We start from the raw sequence: 25,876 nt of genomic DNA on the forward strand, positions 1-25,876 counted from the left end.
AAGGGGAGAGTGGTTGCCCACCTTGTGAATGCAACTTTCTCAGGAATGCAATTATTCAGGAAATCACTTGAAGATTTACAGGCCCCAGACTGCAACTCAGTAGGGAGGCAAAAGAATTTATAGCCCAGTGTTTGTGCAAAGTACTGAGGCTCAACAGGAGTCAGAGCAAGGGATTTAGTGACTGTTTAATTGTAGCCACATAAAGGACAGTTCTGTTTCCACAATGAACTGCGTACGATTATTCATTGCCCTGATGACAGAGGTTTCAGCCCTCAAATGCCACTCTCCTCTTGCTTTGCCTCAGCAAGTATTTCTTTCTCCCTCTTTTGCTGGCAACTTTGAATTTCCTGACTGGGAAATCGTAGCTATCATGGTCTCTGCTGATACAGTAGAAACAGCATATTTTCCCAGCTGAGTTAATTGCTGGTTTGGGGGCAAGGAGGAGAGATTGGTGTTTTAGTCTCATAATAATCTGGAAACAGATTGGAGATGCAAGAGTAACCTCTTTTTATTTATTTTATCACCACAGTGAATTTTGCTGCTCATAGTAACGTTCTTTATAGTATACCAGGCTCTGCTAGGCATTATCAGAAGTTGGATTTATGCTGATTTGAATGTTACGCAAAGTAGTAACATGAAAAGCATGTGGATCCCAGTGCCACACACGTTCTCTCCAAATCAATCCCAACTGGAGCGTGAAGATGTAGATTCACTGCCACTTCTGAAGCCCAGCTGGCTGCACTTGCTGTCACGGCAGTGGGGCCCAAATTGGGCCCTTCTCCAGGAGCCGAAGCAACTTCCAGCAGACCATGGCACACTTCCACCTCCAGCACCATATGGGGGCCCTTCCACAGGTTACTGACTCCATTGTGGTGGAACCTCCCCTCTGCCAGTAGAGGCTGAAGGCCAACAAACTGGGATATCCACTCAGTCTCCACCCTCTCTAGCAACACACATTGGGGGTTAGGATTGCAGTCTACGTCAGTTCTGTCAGGGTGCAATTTAAAGCATGCTTCCTTAGGGAAAATACTGTTGAACTCTGTGGGACTTATTTCCAGATATATTCAATTCCTTTTCTGACTGTTTATTTAATTTCTCACAGCACTTAAGTATCCTTACTTACTGGAAAGTGCTTAAGGATGCTGTACTTGCATAGACTCTCATATTAAGGCTGAACAGAATGTAAGGGTTCATTCATACTTGCGCTTGTCCCATGCCTAGAAAGTGTGAATCTGAGCTGTTTTCTGTTTGTCCCACACTTGCTTGGCGTAGGTCCAGGCGGTTTTGCCCTAGCCCCACTGCTTTCTCCTGGAAATGCTATTCTTTAGTGATAAATTGGAACATCAATCCAGAGAAAACCCAATTGACATTTGCTCCGATTCAGCAGTAAATATTGGGTTTCCCTGGAAGAAAGTGGTGGAGCAAGGGAAGTCTGGATGAGCCCTAAGTGTTATCAGAAGTAATGACGAATATATGAAACTGTCTTACCTTGGCCTTTTAAAATCCTTTAAAAAGTAAATTATGGATGCTGTGGATTGAATCTTGGAGCTTCTGCATACAGAGCAAATGCAATGCCACTACATTTTCAGTTGTAATATCTGCTTTATTTTGAAGGGTTTCTTTCCATTTGAGTACATCCTAGCTATGTAAAACTTACTAGGATGCAATGGCTGTTTACTTTTGAGACCTGTTGAGTGGTATTGATAGGCAAGCCTTAGTTGAAAGGATGAACTGACCCTTAAGGAAAGTTGAATATATTTTGCAGGCACTGTGTCCATGTGAAGTTTTAGCTGGAGTTTTGGATCTTGGATATTACAGACCAGTTAGCTTAACAATCTGGTGGAATGTATTGTTAAGGATAAAATAACCAAACATATAGAAGAACAAGCCTTGCTGAACACAACCAGCATGGCTTCTGTAAGGGCAACCCTGTCTCACAAACCTGTTAGAGTTATTTGAGGATGCCAGCAACCACAAAGAGGTGATCTGGTTGACATAGTGTATTTGAGCTTTCAACAAACTTTTAACAAGACTTAGAAGGAAGACTCCCCCTCCTTGTGCTTTTTAACTTATTCATAAATGAGCACTTTTTTAGTGTTGTTAGCCGCCCTGAGCCCGGCTTTGGCTGGGGAGGGCGGGATATAAATAAAAATAATTTTTTATTATTATTATTATTATTATTATTATTATTATTATTATTATTATCTAGAGTTAGGAGTGAGCTGACCAAGTTTGCTGATGATACTGACCTGTTCCAGATCATTAAAACAAAAATGTGTTTGTGAAGAGCTCTGAAAGGATCTCTCCAAACTGGTTGAATGGGTGGTAAAACGGCAAATGCAGTTCAATGCAAACAAATGTAAAGTGATGCATGTTGGGCAAAAAAATCTTAATTTCACATATATTAATGGGGTCTGAACTGGCTGGTGGGGAAGTAGTGGCTAGCTCAGTGATGATGTCGAAAATGTGTGGCAGCCATGAAATAGGCAAATTCAATGCTAGAGATAAATAGGAAAGGAATTGAAAATAAAATTACTAGTATCATAATGACGTTATGCAAATCTATGGTGTGGCCGCATTTGAAATATTGTGTATAGTCCTGGTCACCTCACTTTTTATAGGATATTGTATTCTCCCCCCCCCTTTTTTATTGATTTTCCAGAATTTTTAAACAAACAAACATAAATCTTAGCTGTACTTGCTCCAATCTTAGTAACATTGTTAAGTGACTTCCTCGCATCCCCCTGGCTGAGCTTCAGTGTATATCATTGTAACAGTTTTCCAAAACCAATTTTCTCATAAAATTAACTTAATCACTTAACATATTTCTTTCTTTTCATTTTAACTTTAAACGTATTGTTCTCTAACATCACATATTTAAATCCTAAGCCTATCTGGTATTTGCAAGTTTTTCCAATTATGTTTTCTTAGCATATTTAACTAAATAGTCTTTGAATTTCATCGATTCCTCCTGGTTAAGTACCATCTATACATCATTTTCATAATGTTTTCCTTTAACACTGTACATGCAGTGAACTTGACCCCTTTCCTCCACAACCTTTCCCAGTCTTCAAACATTATGTTATGCCCCACATCTCTTGCCCAATCTATCATCACAGATTTAACTTGACTTTTTATAGGATATTTTAAAGTTATAAAACGGCAACCAAAATCATCAAGGAGATGGAGCTGCAGCATTTGGGACTTTTTAGTTCAGAGAAAAGGCGAGTAAGAGGCGACATGACATAAGTGTATAAAATTATGCACGACATAGAGAAAGTAGACAGAGAAAGGTTTTTCTCCCTCTCTCATACCACTAGAACGAAGCTGAGCATTGGAAGATTCAGGACAGATTAGAAAAGGGCTTCTTCATGCAACACACCGGCAGCCTTGGAATTCGCTCTGCCAGGAGCAGGTGATGGCCACCAACTTAGATGGCTTTAAAAGAGAATTAGACAGATCAGCGGAAGATAAGGCTATCAATGGCTACGAGCCAGGATGACTATGCTTTGACTTCACGGTCAGAGGCAGTAGTAGTGCTTCTGAATACCAGTTGCTGGAAACTACATGGAGAGGGACGCGGGTGGCGCTGTGGGTAAAACCTCAGCGCCTAGGACTTGCCGATCGTCAGGTCGGCGGTTCGAATCCCCGCGGCGGGGTGAGCTCGCGTTGCTCGGTCCCAGCGCCTGCCAACCTAGCAGTTCGAAAGCACCTCCGGGTGCAAGTACAGTGGTGCCCCGCAAGACGAATGCCTCGCAAGACGGAAAACTCGCTAGACGAAAGAGTTTTCCGTTTTGGAGGTGCTTCGCAAAACGAATCTCCTAAGGGCTTGCTTCGCAAGACGAAAAGGTCTTGCGAGTTCCTGCGGTTTTTTTCTCCTCCCCCCCTTTTCTAAGCCACTAAGCCGCTTATCAGCTGATCTGATCAGCAGATAAGCCGCTAAAAGCCGCTAATTGCACTAATCCTCTAATCCGTCAATGGGCTTGCTTTGCAAGACAAAAAAACCGCTAGACGAAGAGACTCACAGAACGGATTCTTTTCGTCTTGCGAGGCACCACTGTAGATAAATAGGTACCGCTGTATAGCGGGAAGGTAAACGGCGTTCCGTGTGCTGCGCTGGCTCGCCAGATGCAGCTTTGTCACGCTGGCCACGTGACCCAGAAGTGCCTGCGGACAGCGCTGGCTCCCGGCCTCTAGAGTGAGATGAGCGCACAACCCTAGAGTCTGTCAAGACTGGCCCATACGGGCAGGGGTACCTTTACCTTTACCTTTTTACATGGAGAGGAGGCTGTTCTTGTCTTCGGTTCCTGTTTGGGGGCTTCCCACAGGCATCTGCTTGTGAAAACAGGAAGCTGGACTAAATGGGCCATTAGGCTGCCCAGCAGGCTTTTCTTACGTACTTGTGTTTCGTTTGCTTGAGTGACCTGTGTTGTGGCCTTATTTCATGGATCTCCATGGAAGTATCAGAGGGGGTTGAGTGGTTCTTGATTTTCCAGCCAGTCTGGGAGGGTGGGTGGCACCTGGTGAGGTAGAAGAACTTGCACCCTGCTCATCTCAGCCTGTGGGAGGTGCCATCCCAAAGTAAGGAATGCCTTTCATGAGACAAATGGAAACAGAAAATCATGGTAAGAAAACCTCTGTTTCTCTCTCTGTTAAGTTTCAGTGAACTGCAAAGTGCTGCTATGGTCGCATCCTGAACACACTTCTACATGTAATTTGTGTTTGTTATATGAATTGCGTGTTATGAGAATTATGTGTTTGTTATATGAAATATGTAATACAAGATTCCTGGGTTAGACTTTCTGACCCTCAGGGTCTCTGTGATACTGACAGTTCTGTGATTCTATGATTCTGTGAATTTTCCAGAGGAGCAGCAATGTTAGGCTGTTTGGGCTGAAGATAATGAAGAGTTTTGTGGCACCTAAAAGATTAATTATTTATGATGGCATATGCTTTTTTGAGCTAGACTCTTGTCCACATACCTTTACGCCATAAACTTGTTAGTGCTTAATATGTCAAAATATTTGTTGTTTCATCTGAATTAATGAATGACTACTTGAACTCTGCAATGTAACATTTAGATTGCCAGCTGGTCTAATAAATACCCTTTTAGTGTGGGAATGCTTGCCTAATTTCTCTACTTTTCTAAGCTTTTTCATAGCTTTTTTAAAAGTCAAAGTTATAATTTCTTGCAAAGCAAAACATTTAAATTGAATTTTAACTTATAATCAAGTTTTTTTTAACTCCCTACCATTTTTTATTTGAATCCTAAGTGAACACCAGTCGAATAATACTCAGTACAGAGGTCTTTAAAGAAACTTTCAATTGTTGGTTTTCTAGATGTTGATTCTTTTCTTGTTAGTAAAAAACCAAAACTAACTGTCATTGAACGTACTTGAGAAACACCTGTAAAGCGAGTTATCCTACTGATTAATGACATAGTTCAGTTGTTACACCAACAAGCACCCTGGTATTTAAACAAAGTAAATTGGTATAGCATTTTGATTAGCACAGTAAAAGAGAAAACCCAGAATAGAAGATAATTAGTAGTTGGTAGATGCAACACACCAGCCCAGACCTGAAAGAGGAAGAGAGGTATTGAAGCGTACCTGCTGCCTGTTTCAATAAACACATTCCTTTAGGAATGAATCAGAAAACTAATATATTTGGCTTTTGGACAGCTGCAAAGGCTATTACCTCAGGGTATGATTTTGACCCTGCAGTGGATGTGTTCAGAGCCGAACGCATTACATCAGCAAGCACCAAATACCAGAAGCTTCACAATAGCAATGTTTGAATGAAATCATACAACGAATCTCCTGTTTCATAGGGCCTTGGTTGTGGGACTACAAGATTGTGATGCTGAAAAGTGTTCATGAATGTAGGGTGATTTCCCTCCTGGAAGCTCAGGGAGGACCAAAGAACATGTGATCCAGGCAGGGGTGGCGGGTATATGGTGTGCAAGGGGCTCCAGCCCCCAATATTGAGGGGCAGGGGGCTATGCCCCCCAATATTGAGGGGGGCAGCCACCCCCTGCCCCCACCGGGCGCTCTCCATGTGCCCCAGCCTCCACCCAGGAGCCCACCTCTATGATTTCATGAGGTTCCTGGGGAAAGTGAAGGGAAGTCAACACTTACTCCACTAAAGCCCAAGGATACCATATTCATATTCTGGCACAGTGAATTAACTCTGCATTCTCTCCTCATGAAAGCCCCCTGACTCTCCTCACATCTTCTTCAACTTAGGAGAAATCCTGCTGCACATTGGTGTTTCAGAGTGCTGCAGAGAGCTGTATCTATTTAATAGTAGTCAACATTGTGTTAGATCCTGAATTCATACCCAAAACTCAACAAAGGAGCAGCAGCCCTGGATGACTTACTTTTATTTTTGGTGCTGAAATCTGGGATAGATGTTTAAAGAAATCCTCATCTACTACTTGTACCATGAAACATCCATTTCCACCTTACTTGTTTAGCCCAAACTCTCTCAATGGTCTCTCAGTTACAGTTCATAGCACTATTATAAGGAAGTGTGCAGTTGTATGTGACTGGCATTGCATTTATACAGAAATGCCTTCCAAATCCTTGCTCACTTATGTGAAACTTAGGTTGGGACCTGATTATTCTTCTTTTGCTACTAATTTCAAAGTTAAGGGAATGGGGCCTAATCCTTTAATTCTTACAGCATTCAGTGAAGCTTTAAAGCTTTAGGGCTCCCCCACCCCTGCCTTACCCTGGCATTATTAACCAGACAAAAGGCTTTAATGGAGTTGAGCCTCTTCAGATCCAAAGGGTGAACCTTGCTGGTCAAAGGAAATCCCCTTGTCAGAGCCCATGAGTAAAGAAATGACTGCTCAGTGAATGGAAACCTGAGACAGAAATATGCCACCCCTGGCAAAGAGACAGGATGCCTCCGTCAGATACCTTGCTCTCCCAATATTGTTCATTTGAAAAGAAACAATGGAATCTTTATGTACTCCGAACTTAGCAGCTCTCCCTCAAGAGGAAAGGGTCACGGAGAGTGTTTCCTAATGCTTCTTTATAGCCTCAGTTACTAAGATGCATCCCTTTGTTAACTCTGGGAAATCACAGGTCAAACTTCACACATTACATTTTTAGGTGCACACTTGTGAACAAGATCCAGACAAATGTGGAAACATTTATCACACAGAGATTGAGGCCTGGCTGAAACTCTCTGTAGACTAGTTGTTGTTGTTATTATCCCGTCCATCTGGCTGGGTTTCCCCAGTCACTCTGGGTGGCTTACAGCATATAGATGGCCCTTGAGGTCCCTTCCAACCCTACAGTTTTATGATTCTATGACTTTATGCTCACTAGCAAATGCAGGTTCTCTACCACGAAATGGGTGGAATGGCCCTTCTGCATTTCTTTAGTCCCAGGACAGTTTTAATCAAGAGTATTGACCAGCACAAACCAAAGTGGTTTTCATTCTATAACCTTTTTTCAGCTATGTTTGCATTACTTCTTTGAATGGGAATGTTTTTTCTACCTGGGTAGTTGATATATCTGTTAAAGACATCCCAACAATTCCAAAATATTAACATTGCTTTATTTCAGTTTTATAAATACTGTATATGGGGGGGGGGGGCGGGAAGCAAGCTACCATGATATGAGCACTATCATCATGTTTGAACATGATCTGCGTAAGGGAAGCTTGTCACTTCCTGTGAAAATTCTAGAAATTTGCTGGTAATGAATTACCATTCTCATGGTTTGGCAGCTTGATAACAAAATCAGTCATTCAAAAATGTAGAAGGGTCTTCTTTCCTAGCCCTGCAGTATATTTGAAAAAAATGATATAACATTTCTAGGAATGAGTTCAGCAACTGATCACAGTAGTCAGAGGAATATGTTCAGAACTAGTTTTGTGATCTATGTTAATTATTTGTACTCATAAGACAGTATTGATTCTGAAACTTTTGTTGGTTCTAGAATAGAACATAACTTTTTTATTACCCATTGTTGTCTTGTTTTACTATGAGTCAACTGCTACATTAATTTACCACATTTTTCTGTTGTACTAAAAGGTGGTTAAATGTGCACAAATGTTAATAGCATAATATAGGCAATTATATTTCACTTAGTTTGCTTTCTCTCTTTTTTACAGAGCAATTATACCGGCCTTATTTTTTACCATGAAGGATGGCCATTGTGCATCCATGAGAAGATCATAGTGCAACTGGCGTCTCTCCACAAAGCCCGTTTAAAACCAGGAGATTTTTACTTCCAGATTGTGCCGGTGAGAAAGCAGTCAGTCAACCTAGTGTTAAAATGTCTCTCCAGACATGGGCAAGGAATGGAAGAGCTTGTTGTACCTGAAACCATGTACGGATATATTTTCACAATAGAGTTTTTGGAAAATGTAAACAGTAAACTGAATGGCTGTCCTTTGCAGAGCTGCTTGCTGACTACAGGCCCAGCCATATATAGGACACCTTGGAAAAATATTGTGAACCCTATATTTGTCCCTACAGCTGAAACAATTCTGCAGACGTATTCCAAAAGCTCTCTGCTTGAAAAATTGATCAGCAGCAGCCCTGATGCTAAAGCTATGACACAGACAATGGAAAGCAACAGCTCACATGAGAGTTCGACCTCTAATGATACCTGTTCTACCGTGATAGAGGTACCGCTTGCAGGCAACTGTGGAAACCAAGGTGATGATGATTCTGATTTATGTCATGGCCCTGGGAGCAAGGCTGAAACACAAACCCCAGCAACCCAAGCTGAGCATGGAACTGTTGATGAAGCAAATCCAAGAGCGCTTTCAGTTGCAGAGCAAGCCATCAAGGAACCAAAAATGACATCTGAATTGACACCTGATTTGTTTAAAGATTCAGCAACTCCTCCACTAGTGAAAAGGAATGGCCCCAAAAGCATATCCTTCAGCACAGACCTGAGCAGCCCATGTCAAAGAGGGCGGGATTCTCTGTATTTTGAAACAAAGCGATTGTTTAGGAAGTCTTATATAGAAGCTTTGCAAAACCCAATGAGTCTTGGTTCCAGCTCTGAGGAATCCATTGCAGAAGACGAACCGTCAGAGCATGTCATGGGACAGGTGGAGAATGAGTGCAGGGTCACTGAAAAAACATGTGAAAACAATGTTTGGCAAGAAAGCTGTTGGTCTGAAAGAATTTCAAAACAGGAGGAAACAAGACAGACAGTTAGATTTGGGAACCGTTCCCAGGCCTCTGAAAAATGGACTGTATCTCATGAAACAGCATGTAGCAGGTCAGGTTCACGAAGATCACGGTCTTTAGACAGGACGCATAAGAGCGCACAGAGTCAAGATTATAAATCCAGGGTGCCCTCAGATGGAGTGTTCAGTGAAAATCCCCCCAAAATCATAAATGGGCATTCTCTAAGGTCTGAGAGACTGGAGTCACATATTCATGAATTCATTGCTACAAAAAGCAAAGAGAATGAAGGTAAAACAGATGCAAAGTAGATACCTCACTTATTCTTATTTAGTCAGCCTGTTTAAACCATGCTAACCGGTGTGCCTTTAGTTATTTTATTTTAGTTTGGAAGCATAGGTGCTATTTATGTTTATTTGTGGGGTGGCGGGGTTTTTTGTTTTCTGCTGATATCCTGCTATATTCTGAGAGTTCAAAGATAAGTTTGTGGCTTTGAATGATGTAAATAGATCTATAACATTAAGCATACCAACAGCAGAACAAGCAGAGCTAGGAAATGGAATTGCAGTGGGATAAATGGAGCTAGACAACAGAAGAACAGCAACTACAGAGCTATCTATCCTGTGTTAGCAATTCTGATAACTCAAGGTTTAAAGTCGCCATAGGCAGTCTAAAGTGTTGGGAAATCAGTGGGATTTTACTTGCACTGAACCACTGAACCAGTGCATGTGATTTAGGACCACTTACCACATGTGGGTTAAACCACTGAGCCTAGGGCTTGCCAATCAGAAGGTCGGCGGTTCGAATCCCCGCGACGGGGTGAGCTCCCGTTGTTTGGTCCCAGCTCCTGCCAACCTAGCAGTTCGAAAGCACATCAAAAGTGCAAATAGATAAATAGGAACCGCTCCGGCGGGAAGGTAAATGGTGTTTCCGTGCACTGCTCTGGTTTGCCAGAAAGAGCTTAGTCATGCTGGCCACATGACCTGGAAGCTGTCTGCGGACAAACGCCGGCTCCCTCGGCCTATAGAGTGAGATGAGCGCACAACCCCGGAGTCGGTCATGACTGGACCTAATGGTCAGGGGTACCTTTACCTTTACCTTTACCACATGACATTATGCACAGGATTAAGGAAAAACAAAGTGTACACCACTGCATGTGAAAATCACAGCGCCCCCCCCCCCCATATCTGGGTACATTTCCATTGATAAATGCTATGTATGAGGCATGTATGACTGTCTGGACCAAAGAGCTATCATCAGCGGGAATTTATTTTGTTTCTTTTCTGGATATTAATGAGCTAAAAAGGTTTCTGGTCTTCATCTGCCTCCTCTAGATCCTCTTTCCCCCTCTTCATCCCCTCTTCTTAACCACTCACTGCTCTTTGTAGCCACTCTTTGTGGGTGTTAGGTCACATTATTTTCCATAGTGGAAAACCACACTCCCTTGAGGTATCCATTTGGTCCAGTAGCTGTGGGGAGCCACAGAGGTCCTGGAGAAACCCATATTACAAAGAAGTTTTCTTATAAAGTGTTTTATGTGACGCTAGATAAATCTGACTTCATTAGACAGAAGAGTATATTGGCCATATGTATATGTAAATGTATATATACGTGTACACACACACACACACACACACTGTATTTAACAGTCTTCACCCCCATGCTGCATTCCTGCACAAAAGCCTCTTCTGTGTTTGCATAATTCCAGCCTGTATGCAGCAATTTATACACATTTAGAATTGTCAGGTGTTTACAGTATGCATGAGGAAATAACGCTGTTTCCTATTGCTTTGTAGGAAGTAGGAAAATAACATTCATGTTAGAAGCTGATGATATGTGAAGCATCCCTGAAACTATTTTTAACCAGTTGGGTGTTCAGAAAAGTCCAGATTCCCAAGCTTCAAATTTAGGCAGATCTGTTTGTTTAATGTAGGGGAATGATGCTTTTGCAATATTATCTTCCCTTTGCAGATGAGGCAAGGATGTCAGAGCCACAATTCAATTAGTTCCATCTCTCTATTTTGCACTAAATTCCATATCTCTATTTTGCACTAAATGCAAAGTCCCCCGATCCTCAGTTCCTGGCTTTGGCGAGTTAATGTTTTTTCCCCTTCCCCTCCCTTTTTTAGAGGATTTCGCTTTGGGTTAGGTCAGAACCAACTTCAGAAGTTGTTGGCTGCTCTAAAAGCAAATATTTCTTGTGCCAAGAGCAATATCATATACAGTAATTTTTTAGCATAGCATTTTGCAAATGCTAAATCTTTAGAATATAACATACTATTTTATCTACTGACATTTAGCAACTGCACTATAACAAGTGGCTGTCAAGTTGTGTGAAGGTATTATATGGTTTTCAGTTTCTCCTAGATTTCAGCAGAAATTTCTTAAGAAATTAAGAGATTTTTTAAAAAAAGTAATCGTGAAAAACCAACCATATAGCATTTTGGTCATTTAATACACTTATTCTTGTATTGGCCTATTCAGAAGCCATTTAAATGAATGGATGGAGATTTAAGAAGATTTAGGTTGCAATCCTATGCATATTTATATTGAACACAAATATAAATCACAAGCAAAAATACATGTGATAGGCTGTTAGTCCCACTGACTTCCATCAGATAGAACTGATTTAAGATGCAATCCTATGCAGACTTCCATGAGAAGTCAATATACAGGCATGTATAGGATTGCACGTAGATAACAAGTTTTCTCTGCAAAGTTCTTGCTTCTCAGTCAGTATCCAAGTGGAACTGTGCGGTCAGAAGGGCTGAGTGCATATTATGATCAGAGGCTAAGGCACAAAAGCTGTGGGTTGTTTTTTTAACGTATCTAGTGTCATGCAAGAAATCAAGCTCCACTTAAATTTCATCACCGTGTAACTCTTTACAAAATCACTTTTCAAAAGTGAAAATTGGCTTCTTTCCAAAGGAAAGAGAGAAAGATCTTGTTGGAGAGGGTGCAACGCTGTGGGATCCCTGATCCACGTGTGGTGGGACTGTTTCCAGAAACATTCTTTCTGGCAAAATATGTCCCCTGAAATTTCTATTACCATCATTCATAATTTGATTGTGAATCCTAAATTAGCTCTTTTTGTCACTTGAGAGCAATTGTAACCCTAAGGTTTCATTTCAAACTCTCGTCTCTCTCTCTACCTGGAGATAGCTGCCAGGTAGAAAACAGGAGAAAATTTTACTTTGCTTTCCAGGTATGCTTCTGTTTGGGAACCAGCACTTTCCATCACAGCAGTGTTGTAAATGGACAGGCAAAGAGGAACAAATCTTTAGACACATGGTCTTTGTCTGTTGTTCACATGACTACATCAGCACAGCCGTTACAACCCCCTATGTCACGTGTGTGTGGACTAATTAAACAGTGAAACTATTATGCATATTCCTTAATTTTACTTTATGCAATTGACAATCCAATAATATGTACTCTATGTGGTTTTTTTGCTTTATGCTATGTTTATGGTGTTACACTTGAAAACCAATAAAACACAGGGTGGAGAGGGTGGAGACTCTAAGCTGTCTTCTTTCACATCACTAGTATTTTCTCCAGACCTCGGAGACTCCAGAATTGATTTTCGGGATTGCGAGTCTACTGTAAATTCACCACCTCTGCTGCACTGCCCTGAGAACGAGCTGCTGTCTGCAAACACTGGGGACCCCAGGCGCTTGTTATCACACCAGTTGCTTGAAGTTAATCAAGAATTACTGCAGTCTGGAGTCATTTCTCTGTGTGGTATGTGTTACATAGTAGTGCAAGGTTAATGGTGTATAAGCATGTACAAAAGTTGGGCTAATTGGGTAAGGGGAATGGGCAGGAGACGAGAGGAGTTCTGCAAAAAGTACTCCAGAAATGCTCTGGGCAACAAAAACATTTAAATTGAAAAATGTAGGCCTTTCTGTCTTCAAGCAGGCAGCACTGACCCCCCCCAAAGGATTCTTCTTTCAGACAGCGAATAGCATCATATAAAAATGAGCTTATCTTCTCACTATCTGAAGGAAGAACCCAGGCAACCGCTGCCTGTTTTTAAAATGTAAACCTTTTGGTTTTCAGTTTGGAAATATTTGTTGTTGTTGTAGCATAACAACTGATGTCTCTGTTAGTCAGGAGAAAGCAATGCTGTTCCTTTATGCATTTCCTAGGGCAAAGGGACACGTGTGGGAGGAGGGAGGGAAGGAAATGTCCCCCAAGTAAAGGGATGAAGGTTCCCCACAAAGGAATCTGTTACGCTCTGTTCCCCCTCAGCTTTCAAAAGGTGCCACTTTTACCCATGCAGGCAAAGTGATTTGGTTTGTGGGAAAGAAGACACTCAAGAGGTGTAGGACATTATTACAGAGGATTCATTTATATATATAATTTTTTCATAGGAAACAGGGATCGTGGTGGAAGAGCAGTTGTGCAGGTCTGCATGAGTAATAGTGCTTGGTTAAGTGAACCTTTGAGAGTCCATGAGCTCACACAACTTCTAGTGTATTTCCACAGTATTCCCAGGTAAGAAGCAGCAGCAACTGTTCATGTTTTTGGTGTAACATTCATGCCAGTAGTTCAGAGGAATTAAGACTCAATTTTCATCAAGGCCCTAGAATAATAGCTTGCTTGAAACAGAAGAACTACTAAAAACCACTGTTTATATAGGGTGTTGTTGTTGTTTAGTCGTTTAGTCGTGTCCGACTCTTCGTAACCCCATGGACCAGAGCACACCAGGCACTCCTGTCTTCCACTGCCTCCCGCAGTTTGGTCAAACTCATGCTGGTAGCTTCGAGAACACTATCCAACCATCTCGTCCTCTGTCGTCGCCTTCTCCTTGTGCCCTCCATCTTTCCCAACATCAGGGTTTTTTTCCAGGAAGTCTTCTCTTCTCATGAGGTGGCCAAAGTATTGGAGCCTCAGCTTCAGGATCTGTCCTTCCAGTGAGCACTCAGGGCTGATTTCCTTCAGAATGGATCGGTTTGATCTTCTTGCAGTCCATGGGACTCTCCAGCACCAGAATTCAAAAGCGTCAATTCTTTTGCAATCAGCCTTCTTTATGGTCCAGCTCTCACTTCTATACATCACTTCTGGGGAAACCATAGTTTTAACTATACAGACCTTTGTTGGCAAGGTGATGTCTCTGCTTTTTAAGATGCTGTCTAGGTTTGTCATTGCTTTTCTCCCAAGAAGCAGGCGTCTCTTAATTTCGTGGCTGCTGTCACCATCTGCAGTGATCATGGAGCCCAAGAAAGTAAAATCTCTCACTGCCTCCATTTCTTCCCCTTCTATTTGCCAGGAGGTGATGGGACCAGTGGCCATGGTCTTCGTTTATTGATGTTGAGCTTCAGACCATATTTCTCTCCTCTTTCACCCTCAATAAAAGGTTCTTTAATTCCTCCTCACTTTCTGCCATCAAAGTGTAACAGTAGCTAAATACTTTCTGCCATCAAGGGTGTAACAGTAGCTAAATACAGCAGAGGGTAGGGCTCCTGTTCCTATGCTGTGGGTGAGAGGGGCTTCAGCGAGGATGCGAGGCTGCCCCAGCTGAAATTCATTTTTCTTCGCAGTTGTTGGAGCTACAAGAGTGTGGCCAGCCTGGTGTGAATGTTTCAGACTGTGGTTATTTCATTTATTATTATTATTCATTTCTTGTACCCCACCCATGTGACTTGGTTGCCCCAACCACTCTGAATTTGAACAATTAGGGAACATTGCAAGCATCAGTGTAGATCTCCATGTGCTGCCTCTCAGCTAGTTTTGGCACATGTACAAATGATTACAGGTGCACCAGTTCTTTCGGGGTGAATTAGATGGTGTCCCTTGAAGTTCTGTTGTATGTAACAGGTCTTGGCACCCAGTTCTATTGATGCCCAAGCATTTATAAGAATAGCCCTGCTGGTTCAGACCAATGGCCCATCCAGTCTGGCGTTCTCTTCTCACAGTGGCCAACTAGATGCCTCTGGGAAGAACGTGCGCACAAGAGCAATCTTCTCCCACCCGCCCCACAGTTTCCAGAAACTTGTTTTCGGAAGTATTGCTGCCCCCCAACAGTGGAGGTAGAGCATAGCCATTGGCAGCCCTCTCCTTCTCCATGAATGTGTCTAATCCTCTCTTAAAGTCATCCAAGTTGGTGGCTGCCACTGTCTCCTCGAGAGCAAGTTCCATAGTTTGACTATGTGCTGCTGCGTGAAGAAGTCATTTCTTTTTTAAAAAAAATATATTTATTAGAGTTTCCAATTATTACAAACAAAAAGAAAAAAGCAAACATAAAAAACAAAAAAGACACATAAATTTCCCAACTTATTTTCTGTAACATATTTCCCCGACCTCCTCACACCTCCCCCTTCTTGTATATCCAGTTCAGATTATTTATACAGCAAATCCTTATCTCAAAGCATTACAGCTTAAAAAGAAAGAAAAAAGAAAACACCTTATTTTCTCTTCCACATCTTAGAGTATTATAACTTTAAATGAAAGAAACCATTTTATCAAATTCCTTTTGCCATTACAGCTAGAAACCACTTAATTTCAATCCAACATCATTCAGCGTTCCTTAATTTTACAATATTTTTGTAAATAGTCCTTGAATTTTTCCCAATCTTCTTCTGCCGACTCTTCTCCCTGGTCACGGATCCTGCCAGTCATTTCTGCCAATTCCATGTAGTCGATCACCTTCATCTGCCATTCTTCCAAAGTGGGCAAATCTTGCATCTTCCAATACTTTGCAATAAGTATTCTTGCTGCTGTTGTTGCATACATAAAAAAAGTTCTATCCTTCTTTAACACCGATTGGCCGAAGGTACATTCTTTCACCTTTGGTGGACATGCCCAAAGATTAAGGCTTTCTGGGAAATGATATATAATGAACTGAAAAAGGTATTTAAATATACCTTTCTGAAAAAACCAGAGGCCTTTCTCTTGGGCATCGTTGGCCAAGAAGTCATTTATTTTCTCTGTCCTGAATCTCCCAACATCTGGCTTTGTTGGACATCCACAAGTTGTAGTGTTATGAGAAGAAGAACTTTTCTCTATCCGCTTTATCCATGCTATGCATAGTTTTATAAACTTCAATCCTATCACCTCTTACTCACCTTATCTCTAAACTAAAAAGTCCCCAATGCTGCAGCTTTTTTTCATAAGGCACTTGCTCCCTCCCCTTTAATCATTTTGACGGTCCTTTTCTGAACCTTTTCCAACTCTACAATATCATTTTTCTAGACAAGGTGACCAGAATTGTACACATTATTCCAACTTAAGTTGCATCATAGATTTCAGCATTATGATACCAGCAGTTTTATTTTCAGTTCCTTTCCTAATAATCCCTAGCATGGAATTTGCCTTTTTCATGGCTGCTGCATGGTATAAATTGCTTTTTAATCTTCCTCTGTGCTCATTATGGCCACGTATTTCATTTTCATTTTACAGTGGTACCTCAGGTTAAGAACTTAATTCATTCCGGAGGTCCATTCTTAACCTGAAACTGTTCTTAACCTGAGGTACCACTTTAGCTAATGGGGCCTCCTGCTACTGCCGCCGCACGATTTCTGTTCTCATCCTGAAGCAAAGTTCTTAACCCGAGGTACTATTTCTGGGTTAGCGGAGTCTGTAACCTGAAGCGTCTGTAACCTGAGGTACCACTATACTTCTAAACATTTTGTAAGTGTGGTTTAAATAACTTCCTCTTATTTCTTTCAGAAAGGATGCCCGTTCTTTGGGGCTACTTATTTTAGTGGATGCCCGCAAAAGTCAGAATGTAGCTGTCCTCTTCAAAGCCTTTACAGCATTACAGGTATGTATGTATTTAACATCACAAACTAAAAGAAGGATATTATTACAATTATTCTAATTATTATGTGTCCATCTGGTCCAGGGATAATGAACAGTATTTCTTTTTTTGAAGCCAGGGCATTTTCAGTAGGCCTTTTCCGTTGATAATCCGAAATGTACTAGCATTAAGCTTCAGGGTATTCAGCTTATGCTACTTATAGTGATGGGGGTAAGAATGGTTGATTAATAATAATAATAATAATAATAATAATAATAATAATAATTTATTATTTATACCCCGCCCATCTGGCTGGGCCTCCCCAGCCACTCTGGGCGGCTTCCATAGAAACCAAAAATACACTAAAACATCACACGTTAAAAACTTCCCTGAACAGGGCTGCCTTAAGATGTCTTCTGAATGTCATGTAGTTGTTTATTTCCTTGACATCTACTGGAAGGGCGTTCCACAGGGCGGGTGCCACTACCGAGAAGGCCCTCTGCCTGGTTCCCTGTAGCTTTGCTTCTCGCAGTGAGGGAACCGCCAGAAGGCCCTCGGTGCTGGAGCTCAGTGTCCGGGCAGAACGATGGAGGTGGAGACGCTCCTTCGGGTCTACTGGACCGAGGCCATTTAGGACTTTAAAGGTCAGCACCAACACTTTGAATTGTGCTCGGAAACGTACTGGGAGCCAATGTAGGTCTTTCAAAACCGGTGTTATATGGTCTCGGCAGCTGCTCCCAGTCACCAGTCTAGCTGCCACATTCTGGATTAGTTGTAGTTTCCGAGTCACCTTCAAAGGTAGCCCCACGTAGAGTGCATTGCAGTAGTCCAAGCGGGAGATAACTAGAGCATGCACCACTCTGGTGAGACAGTCCACAGGCAGATAGGGTCTCAGCCTACGTACCAGAGGGAGCTGGTAAACAGCTGCCCTGGACACAGATTTGACCTGTGCCTCCATGGACAGCTGTGAGTCCAAAATGACTCCCAGGCTGCGCACCTGGTCCTTCAGGGGCACAGTTACCCCATTCAGGGCCAGGGAATCCTCCACACCTGCCCGCCTCCTGTCCCCCAAAAACAGTACCTCTGTCTTGTCAGGATTCAACCTCAATCTGTTGTTGTTGTTTTTTAAATGATATTTATTAAGAATTTTAAAGTTACAGAAAAACCAAAAAAGAAAAAGAAAAACTAGAAAAAAGGAAAAAAAGAACAAACCACAATCAAACAATACAACAACACAATCAAAAGACAAAAATAAGCCATAAACATTTAAAAACAAGTCCAATATTCTCCAATCCTTAACTGTCATTACCTTCTTTCCTTGACCTCCTCAGTCCTCCCTTTTTTTGTATCCTAGTTATTAATTATCACAGCAAATCCTTTCCATTTTTCATAATATTCTGTCATTACATTACCTTAATCTATTTTAACCTTATCTTACTATAGAAGACCCTAAAACTTAAAACTTAAATCTTATTTCATAACCCTAACGTATTCTTACATAATTCTTTTAACATTTTTACTAAAGCCAAATAGTTTCATTCCAGCATTTTTCTAACATTCATCAATTTTATAAAGCAGTCCTAAAAAAAAATAAAAAAAATTCTTCCAATCTTCATCCAGCATCTCTTCCTCCTGGTCCCGGGTTTTGTCAGTCCTTTCTATCCCATCAATCAAGCGCATTAACCTGGTAATCTTATGTCCGAGGCCCTTAAGTCTCTTCCATGTCCCTTCCACGGCTCTTCTTCATATTTATACCTGTACTTTACTTTGTCTCCTGCTCCTTTCACTCGTGGGAACTCCAACTTAACAGTGTTTTTGACCCTTCTCGACAAATCAGTCCCTTTTCCATATTCCACACAAAACCCCATATGGTATTTAAGAACATGTTTCAAAGTCCCTCCAGAATTAAGAGCCCCCACAACCCCAAACATCTCACGGCCCATTGCCAGACTTGAAAAGTCCAAACATCCCTGCATAGGGGGGTCTATACAACCCCCCATTACCAAACCAAACTTTATCCTTCCAAATCTGGCTTTTTCCAAGTTCATTTGTCAAATCCAAAAACTCATGTTCCTGCTGGGCCACAACTCCCTCCATCTCTGGCGCCCAAGGTTCAGCAACATCCTCTTCCCTCATCTGGTCTGTCAGAGCACACTCCTGTGTATATAATTTCCCACTACCTGTCCAAAGTTTCTGATCACAGCAGTCATCAAGTCCGTCTTCTCATGTATCTGTTCCAATAGGGCACTTGTTTTGCAAAGAGCACACACCAGAGCCTCTGAATACATTGTTCTGCAAGGTCAGAAGCCTATTCCCACGATCGTAATCTTGTTGCAGCTGCAGAGCTCCCCGATTCAAATTTAATAACAGTTTCACAGGCTCCCTCTAGGGGAAGAACTTCTATTTGTTCTTTCTTTTAAAGGCGGATCTAGCAACAAAGTTTCCTTTTTCAGATATTTTGTCAATATTTGTTACTTTAGAATGCGAAAGAGAACAATGGAATCACTATGTTTCTCTTCATTTAACTATCTGTCAAAGACGTTTGTCTCTGGTCAATGAGCTTCCAATGAACGTCAGTCCTGACACCCGGCTCCCAGGATCAAGACGGTGGAAAATTACTTTACTTTACACTCTCTTCTGCAGGTTTAAACAGTCCGGAAAAAATCCCCCCCTCTTCTCCTGCTTCCGAAGGGGGTTCAACAATTTTAAATGATGAAAATTAATCCTTCACAAGCGATTTTCTGAACTCTAGTTTGCCATGTCTTTGCTTTAATCTATCTACAAGAAACGGAAGGCTGACTTCCTGTTTAGACCTTCCCGTTTCAGTGCCAAATTAATATAAATTTCTTAGTCCAATTTTCCTTCTAATCGCAGGTCATTATTTGAAGTCCAATTGTCCAAAATTAAAGTACTCACGGGTGATTGTTTTAAAAGCCAAATTGTCCCAGGAAAAAGGCAGTGCTCTCTGGCAACGGCTGTGCGGCTTCGCTCCATGGAAGAAGCAGTTGACTCTCAGCACCGCGCCACTTCCCCCTCTTCGCTCCGGAGCCCAGAAGTGGGTTCCTTTACGGGTTGGGGGGGCGCTAAAGGTGCCCGCCGAGTCCCATGGTCACAGGCTTCATCCGCCTGTGATTTTTGAAAGGGTCCCCGCTTTGCCGTAGCGGGAAAGACCTGTTTTCCGCGGAGCTGGTCCCTCCGGATCAGAGGGAGTCCGCCATTACCGATGGCGCGACCCCGGAAGTCAGGATTCAACCTCAATCTGTTAGCCGCCATCCATCCTCCAACCGCCTCCAGACACTCACGCAGGACCTTCACCGCCTTCACTGGTTCTGATTTAAAAGAGAGGTAGAGCTGGGTATCATCTGCATACTGATGAACACCCAGCCCAAACCTCCTGATGATCTCTCCCAGCGGTTGCATGTAAATATTGAAAAGCATGGGGGAGAGGACAGAACCCTGAGGCACCCCACAAGTGAGAGCCCAGGGGTCTGAACACTCATCCCCCACCACCACTTTCTGAACACAGCCCAGGAGGAAGGAGCGGAACCACTGTATGACAGTGTCCCCAGCTTCCAGCCCCTCAGGACGGTCCAGAAGGATGTTATAGTCAATGGTATCAAACGCCGCTGAGAGATCCAGCAGAACTAGGAAACAGCTCTCACTTTTGTCCCTACCCCGCCGGAGATCATCAACCAGTGCGACCAAGGCAGTTTCAGTCCCATGATGAGGCCTGAATCCCGACTGGAAGGGATCCAAATGGTCCAAATATACCCATTTGCTAGTGTTTATTCTCATTCTTTGGCCTGGAACTATAAAAGGCTAGCACTATGGATTCTTTAGCGATCCCTCGTAGCTGAGTAAGATTGTCTTTCATAAACACGGTTTTAACAATGAGTCCATAAGTGACGGTGGAGGCCAATTCTGGAGCCACACGTCCTTCATCCTGAAAGCATTGCATGTGACATGTATTCCAACATCTGTAGCCCCCTACTGAATGTCATGGAGTTTCAATAGCATTCTTTGGCTAACATACTTACAGGTTTTGGAGAAATATGTTCTGGGGAAAGCGTCTAGTAGTAGGTAATCAGGTACTTTGTGGTCTCCAAGTCATTATGTAGGTGGGGAAGCTAATTATTGTTCAGTTCACAGCAATATAATTATCTTACTAAGCTGACTTTTCTATACACCTACAATATGACAGGCATATTTCCGTGTGGAAAAGCAAGTTATCACAAGAAGTTGAATTAAATTCTGAAAGCAAGGCAGTTTGTCTTGGCACAGTGTATTAGCAAACTCTGGCCTCAGCTGAAAGTAGTTGAATAATGCTGTTATTTATTATAATCCCTTTCTTTGTAAGGATCTGGCATTTTCCATATATTAACTCCACTTTTGAATTTTTTTTTAAAAAAATTAATTCATAGTGCATCAAAGTTTGTTTCTACAATAATGTAAAGGGCATTTCCTAAAAAAAAGGTTGTTCTGTACATTTTCTTATGAAGTGGGGATTTAACTGATGCCTATGTTATTATCTGCTCCCTTTGCTTGAAGAAAAAATGTGTTTTGGAAACAATTCAATTTTATAATGTTCATCATTTTAGTTACACAAATTAAATACAGTTTGACTCTCTGCAGATTCTGGTGAACTTGAAGAAGGTGGGGTGTGTAACATTGACCATACTATATTTGATTATAATGATGTGAGTGAGGACAGCAACATTTCCTAAAAGTTACAGTGGCACCCAGCATTCCTTTTTGAGTTAAAACTTTGAACACTGCCCAGCCAAAGTTAAGTACGTGAATGACAGGTGTTGTCGCTCTTAGCTGCGCTCCCTCTGGCTCCATCCCTGAGCCACCAGCTACCACCAGGCTCTCTGCTTTAAGATTCACCACCATATCCGAGTCTCAGGAGACCTGCCAGCCGTATATACCTTCTTCAAGTGAGGCAAAGGAGGTGTCAATCCAGTTGTTTATGCCAGTTTCAGGTTTTGGGAGCCCTTGGACATCTCCCTAGGTGGACACTCCTCCTCCTCCTCCTCCTCCTCCTCCTCCTTGCTGTTACCCAGTCCCACACCACTTCCACAGAGAGAGAGAGGACAAGATGTGCAGATGTTACTGCTACTTCTCCTTGCTTTCTCAGAAGGAGCAGGTGACAACATCAAAAAGAGTACTCTGCTTACTGTAACTACGTCTGCTAAAGAGTCTTTTGTGTGAAATACAAAACACACATTTATATTAAGATCAATGGGGCTTACTTCTGGTGTACAGTGGTACCTCCGGATACGAATTTAATTCGTTCCAGAGGTCCGTTATTAACACGAAACCATTCTTAACCACTTTTGCTAATGGATCCTCCCGCTACCAGCGCGTTGCCAGTGCGCGACTTCCGTTCGTATCCTGGGGCAAAGGTTGCACCCAGGGGCATCTCCTTCCGGGTTAGCGGAGCACGTTACCCAAAGCATGCGTAAGGAGGACGGTACATAACGCGAGGTTCCACTGTGCTGGAATTATCTGCTAACTGTCTTTCCAGTCTGAATCCTCCTCAGTGATTGCTGCTGCTGTTGGTTTTTGCTATTGGTTTTTCTTAATTTTTATTTTGAATAAGGTGTGCATATTGTATTTCATCAAATTCATTTTGTTTTTAGAATGCCGTTCCTCATTCCATTCATAGTGTTCTGATCTTGACTGATAAGGAATCTGCCTTTAAGCCTGACAAAGAAGTTGCATTTCAGGTATATATATATATATATTTAAACAGAATTTTAAATATGGAAAGCTCATGTGAATTACGCAACAGTTATCCTGCAGTAAGCGCCTCTGCTATGTTGCTCTCAGGAAGCCAGAAAGCATTGGTAACTAGCTTCACAACAACAAAACCTTCTGAGATCAAAGGAGACTGAGTAAGGACTGGCTAATGTCAAGCTAAATGTGTGACCCTCTGTCTTTTTTCTCCTTGAGGGATAGTGTCCCTTTAAAGCAAGGGTGAGAGCCCTAGGACCCAGGGGCCAGATGTGGTCCTCCAGACCCACCTGTCTAGCCCCTGATATTCTCCCTGGGCCACCCCCCTCACTGACCCTGCTCTTCGGTGTTCTGGCCTGGTTGGAATGTGTCCTTGAGCTCTGACCTTGCCTCTTGCCTGTCTGGATGGAAGACAGAGTGTGTGAGTGACATCGACACAAGGCTACTTTAGAAAGCTCAAATGGGCATTAGTTGCTTTGCCCATTTTTGCTTCTGGCTTTGCCCACAAATGGCACATGTCCCTCAGATGGTTGCTCAGAAGAGCCTGAGAAAGGTTCTCTGCCCCTCTGCAGATCTGCCCCTCTGCAGTCAGATTGCTAAGCTGCTGCTATGTCAGGCTATATGGTGAGTATCTTCCCTCATTCACCAAGCACTTCATTCAGTGAATTCTCCCTGAAGGGGTGGGTACACTGATGTCACTACTTTCCCACTTTATGCCAGTACTCAGATAATGCAAATTCCCCTTCCTGAAGAATTTGGTAAAAGGGAAAGCCCATATATGAAGAAAGCTGCCAGGCTACCTTTTGACCAGCTGCAATTCTTCGAGATTATGTGAAAGGTGCATTGCTAGCCATCCAGCAAGCATTCAGGGACTTGGTTTTCTTTTGTTTGACACAATGCAAATCTCATTCAAAAGTTTGGTGTCTACAAATTTTATATAGGTGTTAACTTTGTTTGACAGTGTGAAGTTCTCACATCCCTCAAGGCTTTGCATAGATTCATTGATTGTACCCAACTGACAGCGGAGTTTGATGGAACATTCCCTTATAGTCATAATGACTGGATTTGCTTTCGAAGGGTGAGTTAAGGTTTGGAACTCTTTTTAATGGTGCTTTCTGAACCAATTTTTGATTGCCTTAGTTAACATTTAGTTTGTCATAAAAGTTAGTTGTTAATAATAATAATATTTCCCAGAATTAAGAATGATCCAGGTAAACATTCTTGGGTCAATCCAGGGATCATCTCAGATTGTGGCTGAGAAGTCTTACCTAGGATTTGGCATGTTGTTTGGAAATGACAAACCACAATTACAGCCATTTCTCCATTTCCAGAGGCTGTTTGCACAATAGAGATGAAAAACAAAATCATGGTTTGTTTGTAGTATTTTGGAAGTTCAAACTATGACTTGCATTGTGAATTACGCTTGGTGCAAGCCATGGCTTGCTGTGATGTCTGAACTAAGCCAGTGAATCTTCCTTTTTAAAAAAAGGATCTAGAAAAAAGAATGTGCAGATTGAGTGGGCTGTCATGACCACCACAGTGGAAAAAACCCCTTATCAGATCAGCTATAGTTTTTTCACCACAATGCCTTAGGGATTTGCAAAGGTGTTGAACTCTATAAATGTAATTCATATTGAGACAAGATTTATGGTGGTATGACACATGCCTTCAAATACTGATTGTACCACACAGCTCTAAAGTGGGGTGGAGGGTGATTTGCAGTGGACACATCATGCTGAAACTCTCCTCCAACAACATTTATTCTGACCCAGATGTGTTTTAGGTCTTGAGACATCTGGCTGGGTTTCCCCAAGCCCACTGCCCCTCTGCTTTAATGCCCCAGTATGCTAGGTAACCAATTTGAACTCCTATAAGATCCTCTCATAGTCAAGTAAGCAGCCTTTCTGAGCATCTGGATCCTGGTTATTAGAAAAATGTGGTCAGGACAAATGTTTAATTCAGGTCACTAGATATGACCTGAATTAAAAACAACCAACCTGTTTATGACTTGTTGTTTGTGTGTCCTAAGAAACACATGGTGCAAGCTAAGGAGGCAATACTAACTCTCAACATTGGTGGACATTATTGCTGAAGCAGTTTGGAAAGAGAGTACACTGAAATTTAATGAAATCTATAGCTTATTATTTCAATGGACTCTTAATAATATACCTAATGTTGCAATTTTGTGCATGTGGACACATCCTATCACAAGCACAGCTCATCAGTACTATGGAATAACTGTAAAAATGCTGTTTTCTGTTCCATTTTAACCATTTATTGTACCTGTACTTCCAGAAACTTGAGCCATTTATTACAAACTGCAAAGAGGCCCTTGTTTTCTTGCAATACTCTTTATGTTCACTCAGCAATATCCAGACGCCAAGTACTGCACAAGTGAGTATTGGTCTTGTTCAGTGTTTCTAAATGTAGCACCAGCTTCCTGGGAGGAGTAAACAGAGCTTATTGATAGGAGTCTCCGGGTTCCAATCTTGCCTCTCCCACAAGCCTCTCCCTCTTTCCCTCTTTCTCCGTCCTTCAACCCCTAACAAGAGGATCACAATATTTGCATTGCTGTTTGCTGCATCCATCAGGCCATGGAACTGCATGGCTGGACCATGTTTAGGGGGGCCCAGGGCAAGAGGCCGTCTGGGGCTCTCTGCAGGGAGCCTCCGGATGACTCTCAGGTAGTCCCTGCCCCACGAGCTTACTGGGTGGCAGGACAGGCAGAGAGAGGCTTCTGAAGAATTGTCCAGTCTGGTGCTTTTCCACCAGTGTCACCACGTTCTTATAAGGAAAAAACTATAATGCTGGTCGGGGTGGTATCTGGTCTGGCTGGTTGCCAGTGCTGAGTCTGAGTTCTTCAGTAAGAGAGTGCTGCAGTTTCAGGTATATTCCCTGCAGAATTACTTGCAAAGCAAACAGGCTTTCATTGTTTTTTTTAGGAGGTGGATGACTTAATGAATAAACACAAGACGATGATGAAACTTGTTCTGGAAGATAAACTGTTGGTCACCTTAAGGCTTGAGGGTGGGACAGTCCTTGCAAGGCTTAGAAAGGAAGAGTTCTGTAACACAGAAGATTATAGGTAGGTACTTCATATGGCAATATTACTGCATTATGCATTGTTAAGCACTCTGTCATTATGGCGCCAGTTGGAAAACAATGCTTAAAAAAAAATATGGATGTTGGAACAAATGAAAATGTCACCATAGGTGTCGCAAAGGAACCAATGATCACGTTGT

At 42.2% G+C, this 25,876-nt stretch overlaps 1 protein-coding gene across 3 annotated transcripts in view; it reads left to right on the forward strand.

Annotated features, from left to right (window-relative positions):
• Nucleotides 1-25,876, forward strand: part of PLEKHG4B (pleckstrin homology and RhoGEF domain containing G4B) — an 83,937-nt gene that overhangs the window by 24,270 nt on the left and 33,791 nt on the right. For 2 of the 3 annotated variants that reach the window (XM_082194668.1, XM_082194670.1), the window contains exons 3-10: nucleotides 8,128-9,448; nucleotides 12,704-12,898; nucleotides 13,531-13,654; nucleotides 16,829-16,922; nucleotides 22,541-22,627; nucleotides 23,596-23,712; nucleotides 24,930-25,028; nucleotides 25,577-25,719. In XM_082194668.1, the coding sequence (XP_082050794.1) occupies nucleotides 8,128-9,448; nucleotides 12,704-12,898; nucleotides 13,531-13,654; nucleotides 16,829-16,922; nucleotides 22,541-22,627; nucleotides 23,596-23,712; nucleotides 24,930-25,028; nucleotides 25,577-25,719 (2,180 nt within the window). The remainder of the gene's footprint in view (nucleotides 1-8,127; nucleotides 9,449-12,703; nucleotides 12,899-13,530; nucleotides 13,655-16,828; nucleotides 16,923-22,540; nucleotides 22,628-23,595; nucleotides 23,713-24,929; nucleotides 25,029-25,576; nucleotides 25,720-25,876) is intronic. The other variant, XM_082194669.1, reaches the window with a different exon arrangement.

Source organism: Podarcis vaucheri (genome assembly GCF_965113315.1).
Source record: "Podarcis vaucheri genome assembly, chromosome: 13".
Taxonomy (NCBI): Eukaryota; Metazoa; Chordata; class Lepidosauria; order Squamata; family Lacertidae; genus Podarcis; species Podarcis vaucheri.